General features: G+C 45.4%; 1 protein-coding gene across 1 annotated transcript in view; it reads right to left on the minus strand.

Annotated features, from left to right (window-relative positions):
• The window catches only part of rarga (retinoic acid receptor gamma a), a 31,338-nt gene extending 22,794 nt beyond the window's left edge, over nt 1–8,544 (minus strand). Inside the window, exon 1 of the mRNA XM_061075185.1 lies at nt 8,376–8,544. Coding sequence (XP_060931168.1) covers nt 8,376–8,544 — 169 coding nt within the window. The remainder of the gene's footprint in view (nt 1–8,375) is intronic.
• Nucleotides 8,545–8,750: the final 206 nt, after the last annotated feature.

An 8,750-nucleotide genomic window follows, 5' to 3' on the forward strand; every position in this document is an offset into this window, starting at 1 on the left:
CTTTTTTTCCTGTCTCATGAAACAAACCATGCTTTCACGTTTCGGGCCCATTTTCAAGTGATTTTGATTAAAAAATGTTTATTGACCTAAAAGCCGTTCCTCCAGTTCAGAGACGTCCTGTTTGTTTTCTCAAGCTGGCACGCACACATGTGGGCTGACAGGCCTCGCATATACACACACACAAACAGACACACACATTTAACAGCTCTTTTGTTGCATCGAGCGGCAAACAACATCAGTGGTTTTTAAGTGTTTCTTCGTACAGTTGTCGGGTCATAAAAGAGGGGAGCTTTATGACCCTGACCCAAAAAATAGAGGAAACTGTTATCGATGAACAATGCTCCTGCTGACAGTTTCCACCCACTGGAAAAATGTCCCGATCTGGATGCATTTCAGATTAAATCATCAATGCCCGCAAGTCACATTTTTTTATGACCCACCAGCATTCTTCTCACACTCGTCTATCGTCTCCTTCCTGTCTTTTTTCTCTCTCTCTTTCTCTCACTGCTGGTTGCATACAGCATCCTGGAAACTCAGAGCTGGCTAATCCCCATGGTGTTCAAATGTTCTATGTAACATCGGCGTCGTATGCCAGGGCTGCAACCCCATCGATTAATAATATCATGCGCTCACTTGAAACCTTTTTTTCTATTTTTGCAGATTTATGGAGCCATATCTGACTCTGTCCTTTCCTTTTTTTTTGACCGTGTTTGAGACTATAATTCAGAGCACTAACCCTGTGTTCTCATCGTATTGGCACATAGCAGCATTGTGAGCCGAGTCTTCCAGCACTTCAGAGGCTTTGCAGAGTGAGTTTAGACATCTAATCTACACATACTCCATACTTCTGCTGACCCAGGCCGGTCCCTACCTCCCCTCCCTCCTCCCCTTCCTTCCCCAGCCAGAGAGGTTGAACTCTGGAAGAAACCCCCACTGGGCCACTAACTTTCCCCCCAAACTCATTCTGCCCTCCTTCCTTCTCTCCCTCACTCTCTGGCTCTGCATCGCTCTCCTCCATTCCTTTTTTTTTTTTCTTTCTCCCCTCTGTTTCTGCAAATACTCTCCCCCCCCCCATTTCATCAAGTTCCCCATGGCCATTTTTCCCCGACTGCATGATTTGTTTTAGTTGACAAAGTTCTCTGCTTTTGTTTCTGGTTTTGGAAATGTTTCATTTTCAGTGGCTGCCAACTCACTGGTAATTTTGTGTGTCTGCTGCTTTCAATCACGTTTAACTACGCAGCACACATTTTAACACATATTGAAAATGTTTAAGAATTTCCCTCGGTGAAAAGGATTTGACATCTTTGATGTTTCACCTCTTTCTCTGAGGGACCCTGCTTATAGCGCCACATGGGCTACAGCCTATAGGAAAAATCTGGCTTTACTACTGTCTGACACTCAGATGCCAATTACAGATAAGACGTAAACTCCACATTGTTGCCACTTCCTCTGTATACAGTCATTCAGGTTCCGGGCAAGCAGTCAACAACACGGTGGTGTGTAAGGCAATAAAGACGGCTTGTTTTGAAATGCCTTTGCACTAAACGCAGCGTGGTGAGTTTGAAAGGAATGTGGAGCTTTTCCATTGCTGATGTGAGCATGTGTGCAGTGTGTGGACATGCTGAAACAGATTGGCGGTGATGATAGAGATACTGAACACTAGTCCACAGCGGCCTCCCACGACAGCCAGATTCAGGTTACACAGAGTGTGCACACACACGCGCACTCACACACGTTTCACTGGGACTTTGGAGGACATTACATTGACTTTGATTGTTTTCCTGAAGACTTTCTCAAACCTTAACCATAGTTGGTTGCCTAACCCACTTGCCCTTATTTTAACCTTAGTTAAAACATCTATTCACATTAAAATTCTATGATTTTAGTAATGGGGACTTAAGTAAGAAAGACTTGGGTCACCACAACATGAGTAATACCTGTTCTCACACAAACACACAAACACACACACACAAAATATATATAGATTAAATTAAAGAATAAAGTTGGTTAATGAAGGAGCTAACAAACAGAATCTGTGCAGTTTTGTCCTTTTCAGTTACTAATAAAAATATTGTATTTAAGCAACGGTGTGTTTTTATATTTGTCAGTGGAAACAGAGCACAATCCTGGCGTTCCTCCTCATCACATCCATCACCCGCTCCACCAGCCGAAGGTTTTACACATGTTCAGCTCTGACACAACATGAGCTCTTATCAACTCATTTACTTCACTCGCTCGCTATACATCTCCGGAAGATACCTGGTGTGTCACGGAGGGGAGGGATGTGGGGATAGCGAGGTAAGACTTATGAGAGAGGGAGAGGGAGCGGCCATGTTCGCCTCCGTTCACACGCCGGCCCCCCCGACGGCCTAACAGAGCTACTTTTCAGAGCACTATCAGTCTTGGCCATCTTTCAGCAAAGTCTCTTTGACTCTGGTCCTTTTTCTCTCTCCCTCTAACTGCACTGTCATGACATTTTGCTACACATGTTTTGTGACGGGGGGGAAAAAAAAAGACAGATCTCTTAATTGTTGTTCCAAACATAAGAAACCCCCATCTTGTTCTGTCATGTGCCTGTGTGCCCTCCCACGCCTTCTAAGGGCCCGTCTCTCCTTTCCCGCCATTGCGCGCTCTTGGTCTTGCACGTGCCCACAAAGGCCCTTCTGAAAACAGACACCTTCCAATTTTTAATAGTAACCTCTTTATCTTCATCTGTCGTCATATCAGAGCTGCTCTAAGTGGCCTCTCCCTCACGGGCAACCTTTGCAGAGTTTCAAGCAGGCGCAAGCTAGCACGCATACACAGTAGAATACAAATACACGCAAAGATGCAGCAGGTTTCCAGCACTTACGGCAAATTGGCTCCAACTTGCGGAGAAGGATAAGAAAAGGAAATCCAAAGAGGAGAGAGAGGGAATTTAGGAGGCAAGCCGAGAGGGTTTAGGGGGATATCATCCGAGGGAAAGATATTCCACTCGCTATCACTCACAAAAACGTCTTCTGTGGGAGGTTAAATTTGTCTGGAAAAAACAAAGTGGACCTTACTGTCCATCATCTCACACTCATCTATTGAATCATAGCCAGCGATGTGAGGGGAATCGATTTCCAAAAAATTGTAAAGGGCTAGAGCGCCTGTCATCTTGAGGCTTGTGGTTGCCCGGGGGGATGAAAGCAGGGATGTCAGTACACGCAGAGCTGTTTATTAAAGCAGAGGAGGCTCCAGTCACACTGATGGATCAAGGACGCAGCCAAACAGCGCCACACATGTTGCCATCACACACAACTACACACAAGTGGTGCAGTCCTAGCATTGCTAATTTGCTATGTAGACCATGGTCATAGCAGCAGAGATGCCAGCAAGCAGATGGCTCTATGATGCTGCTTATTTTCTGATGAAATTAAAGAATTCATAACATTTGATGTCAGGGTCAAATCTAATACTAGCACTGATTTAGCTGAATACCAGGATGCTTCATCATTTAATGAAGTACCTTATTTCCTAATTGGAAATGGAACCGATCCAGAAGTGATCTGAGAAAAGATTTCTAAAAGGATTTTGATGCAATGTTATCTTTGCATAGAATGAAAGGATGATCTAAAACCTCAGATCAGTGCTAATAGTATTGATACCTATCAAAATACACATTGTACATCAGTACCAAATTACAAATCCCTTTCACTATATGGAAACTTCCCATTTCAATCCTTTAAATGATTATCAACTGTATTCGATGAAGACATTTGTAATAAATTGACCCTGGATTGCAAATGTTGCCAACAAAATTGTAAATCTCGAATGTCACTCTGGGCTCGGCCCGTTTTGTCGGCACAACCGATGAATCTGACAAAGATCGGTAAATGCCACTAAGATTGGCGGAGGTCAACGATGGATCTGCTCTGCTCTCAAAAGCAAACACTTCAGTGAACACTCACTCAGGAGCAAACAGGGAGAGAAGAACAACCGTGTGATGAGAGCTTTTGTCTTTCTGTTTCTATCGGGAACCTTGTGCCTTGAGGGAAGTGAGGGGTAGTGGGGCTGAGCTCATCATTTTCATGTCCATACTTACTTTCTCTTTCGTCTCCCTCCCTCCCTTCACTCAAATATACAGTATACCCCCATGATCACACGCACATATGCACCCAGACAAATCCAAACCCCCAGCGTCAACCACATACCTACAGACCTCCATCCAGGATGGGCTGAAACCCAGCACTTCAACATTTATGAAAATAAATCAGGCGGCACAATGCGCTGTTTGTGCTCAGCTTCGCCTTCAGTGCAGAAGGCTTCACTCTGTGAGTCGACATCCTTCCCTGCTGTCCCTCTCCACCATTTAAATGTTCGCTTTTACATTCCCTCTCATACCACATTTCCCACCAAAATGGCTCCTTTACGCAACTCCCCAAGCTCCCAAAGCCAACATGACCTCCTTATGTGTGTGTGTGTGTGTGTGTGAGCGTATAAGAATGCAATGAGTGTTTTTAATTATATCACTCTGCATGAGGATATTTTTTTTCTGCTGGGACATTTTGCTCCTTTTCACAGCCTCTCCTATTTAATGGTTTGTGTATGTGTGTGTGCACATGGGTGCATGTGTACATGCTTGGCAGGCAGTATGCTGCTCTTTATGTGTGTGTATTGCATAAAGATCCATTACCAACTTTACATAAATAACTTTTCACTTTGTCTCCACCAGAGGCACAACTGAGCAGACTCCGACAGCTTTTACACAAGTTTCAACATGCTATTCATTCCATTCTATTAATACAATGCTTTTAATTTCATCCCACTGTGATGCAGCTCAGCCTCCCACAGCTGAGCCCCTCATGAGCGCTCGGCTTCCATCACTCGGCGTGAAGCTAGAAGTTACAGTTTGAATGGAAAGTCCGAGTGCAGTAAAAGGACTTCACATTTTGGTCCGAGCCATGTGGGCTGAAGGAAATGACCTACCAGCTTTTCAAAACATCCCTGTGGCTGGGTTTGGGGCCAGGGCTCCGGCCCTGATTTGGTGAAAGCTTAGAGAGGTGTTTCAGGGCTCAGTGGCGATGTTATCACATAGTAAGTGGCCTTAATGGGCTTCCAACTGTTTGTTTGAAGGACTCCCATAATGACAGGGATCAACTGATAACGGCCTCCGCTCCACGCTGCACAGAGAGCCGTCGGAGCCTCTCATGGATGAACTAACGCCGCTGCGCCTTCATAAAGATATGGGCGGTAGGGATGAGTGTCTTGCAGCACACCCCACATGGTCAGTGAACCTCATTCACACATGGTTTAAAAGTTGAAGTGAAGCGCTAAGGATTTCCAGGTCCACTTGCTTCCTATGCATTAAGAGCTGAGAAAAGTCAACTATCTCTACATGTGCAAACACAGTCCGCCTATGACCCATCCCTCCCCTTCCCTGTCTCTTCCCACCTCTGTGCAAAACAGGTATTTCCAAAGACACTCTGGTGCCAAAACAGAGCGTCGCCACAAGAGGTGCGCCAACCTGTCGGCACAGCGTGCACACCCAACAAAGGTAGGTGTCACCCGGACTACCTTTCTAACAACAATTACACACTAAGCTCTGACGCCGTGCATCAACACGGAGCTATTTACTGCACACACAAGCACGCACACACACATACACTCACACAGAGAAATGTCCACAGTGCTACTCCCTTTATGTGGAAGGTATTTTTTCAGTCTGGCCTACAGACAGCCCTGACAACAATGAGCAGGCCTGTTAAGCCAACTCCTGGAGAAGAAGTAGAAGAAGAAAAACACGGCCTGGGGAATGTCTGAACCAAGGCCTTTTGTCTTCTCCGCTCACATTTAAGAGAGTGGGGATTGAGACTGCTGTCAGTAAAATGACTTGTAACATTCCTTGTCAGGGGATACACCAGAAGGATGTTTTAAAAGGCGATGCTGACAGCTGAGAGTTTTCCACCGAGGCAAAACCTTAAACTGATACAGACTGTAACTCAATCAACACCAAAAGTTTCAAACGGTTAATTGTTAAAAGTCAGAAAAGGCTATAAAATACATTAGTTCCAATTATTTCGGGTTTTTTTAATGAAAAAGGCAACAGAATAAGTATTAACTGACATGTAAAGTAACTAATCAAATGGAGGGAAAAAGCTATTATTTGATAATGCAAATAAAAGTTGAAGCCTTCATTTAAATAAAAATAATTATATTTTAATTTGTTGCTCATTTGAGTCTGCCCGAAGCCAATCCATAACAATCACGATTCTAATATGAACAATGTTAAATAGTAGTCCAACACAGACTTTGATTTGTAAGACAGGAACACGCTAGTATTGACATACAAATGGTATAAAAGGGTCATTCTCTTCACATAAAGCCGAGTTGAAGTGAATTGTCAAGATGATCCCGACTTAATCTTTGACCCCGACCTCGTTTGGGCTCTGACACGGACCTGAGACAGAATAAGTGCCGTCTTTAACCCCGCGAACGACACTGCTGCCAGTGTGGATGTGTCAGGACAAGCAGCCGTGTATGAAGTCCCAGTGCATGTGGTTGCCTGTGTCTGTTTATGCTTTTAGAGACTTTTGTCTCAACTCATGCCAGTGTAAAAACCAAAAAGGATCCATCTGTCAGTGCTGTGGGATTTCGCTCTGCGTCAGGAGTATGTTTCTCGTTTTTCGATGAAAGAAACTCTGTGCGTGTGTGCGTGTGTGTGTGTGTGTGTCTGTGTGAGTGTGTGTTTGTGTGTGTGAGAGAGAGAGAGACAGAAAGTGTGGGAAGAGTGTCTCTGGTGGTATGTTTGCATGTGTGTATCTGTGTGTTTTCCTAGCAGGGTGTGTACTTGGATTCCACCACATTACCCCCAGGTGCTCTCTCTCTCTCTCTCTCTCTCTCTCTCTCTCTCTCTCTCTCTCTCTCTCTCTCTCTCTCTCTCTCTCTCTCTCTCTCTCTCTCTCTCTCTCTCTCTCTCTCTCTCTCTCTCTCTCTCTCTCTCTCTCTCTCTCTCTCTCTCTCTCTCTCTCTCTCTCCCTCCCTCTCTCTCTCTCTCTCTCTCTCGCTCTCTCTCTCTCTCTCTGGTTCTGCGAAAATACCTTTAGGATTAGGTGGGCAGCAGCAGCAAAAAAAAAGGGGGGGTTTGAGCGTGGGGTTGAGAAGACTGGGTGTCAGGAGGGTGGTGGGGGGGGTGAGGTAGTGATTGACAGCTGAAAGGCTGGAGAGGTGCTCAGGCATGCTGCGGTGGTGGGGGGGGAGAGAGGGGGACTGCACACACAGACAGGGGGGGGGGGGCTCTCAGGCTCTGCACTCAGCTGTTGCCACCCACACCCATTATTATTAGTCCCTCCACCACCTACCACTCACCACCACCTGCCGACCCCTCAGCGCTGCACCCGGATAAGGTTTCTCCTGCTTACCTTTACCTCATGAAGCAAAAGTCCTCCTTTTCTTTTCTCTCTCTCTCTATCTTTCTGTCATCTTCTGCAGTTAATTATGCCACAGTGGGTTTTTTTACACTTCCTGACCAACAATCCTAATGCGGATTAAAAACCTGCGTTTTACAACTAACAGGTGTTTTTGAAAATGAGAGATTTATGTCGGCAGTGTTTGTGTACTCTGCCCAGTTTTTCCATGACAGAAAAACACACTGGATTGTCAACAAGCTCCTCTTTGTGCTCTTTGCTCTATACATCATCCCATCCTTGCACTTCAGAATACAACAGTGCCCCCTGTGGTCGAGTCGAAAACGACAAGTCAGAAACTACAGGAGCATATTAGTGGTTCGAATCCTGCCCTCGGCTTCAGCTCACCTTTCCCTCCTTACTACATGTAGTATATTCATTCAGAAAAAAAACTAACAAATAAGTAAAAAAAATGGTTTGTTATGTTTGTTGATGCTCTGCTCTCTTGTCACTTCACACTGAAAGAATGTTGTTTTGTCTCTAATTGCAGACTTGTGGGTTCCCGGCCTCACAAAAGCTCTGTGAGAGATCCACGCGCATACACACGCACACGCACGCACGATTGCACACACACACACACACACACAGAGTGAGAGACACCAGTGCACTTTGTGGTCACAACCACACCATCTACAAGCATCTATAAGGAAACCACAGCAGCAAAGTAATCATTGCATTGCTTTTACTTCATCGTTTTCTTTTTTTTCCCTCTTTACTTACCACTCGTCCTATATGACAAACAGACCCTAAAGTTTTCCGTTTCCACAAAATTACACATAATGAAGTGCAATTTAAATTGCTGTATTCTCCTCTTTCCAGTGCAAGCCCAAATTGTTTAATGTAACCCGAATGAAAATGACGGTGTGGGCCATGTATGTAGTCTGTGTTGAAATGGAAAAAGACATACGAGACACAGGAAACAGTCGAACCGTGATGGAAATTACTCACAGAGAGCGGCCATCTCTTTGGGCAGGTCAGCACCAAATCTCCCAAACAGGCTGGTGTTGGCCAGCAGGTCGAAGGGGGAGTGGCTTCTCATGGAGTTGAAGGCGAAGGGGTAGACAGCAGGTGGGAAGCCGGTCATGTGACCCACCTGCTGTTCCCTGTTGGTAGCCATGGCGACAGAGCACCAAGGGGTACGCAGCAGGCCGCTGTGTGAATGGAACGGCTTTCAAACCACCGGGAAAAATCCTGGTGGAAATGTGGAAATCCGTGGCCTCTTGCAGATCGTCAGGATGTGGGGAACCGATGAACGATGACGGGACTTCGGGTTTTATTGAGGGAAGGTCGGACTCCGCTTTAGAACAGTCATCAGATCTCTTT

Source organism: Limanda limanda, chromosome 7 (genome assembly GCF_963576545.1).
Source record: "Limanda limanda chromosome 7, fLimLim1.1, whole genome shotgun sequence".
NCBI classification, from domain to species: domain Eukaryota; kingdom Metazoa; phylum Chordata; class Actinopteri; order Pleuronectiformes; family Pleuronectidae; genus Limanda; species Limanda limanda.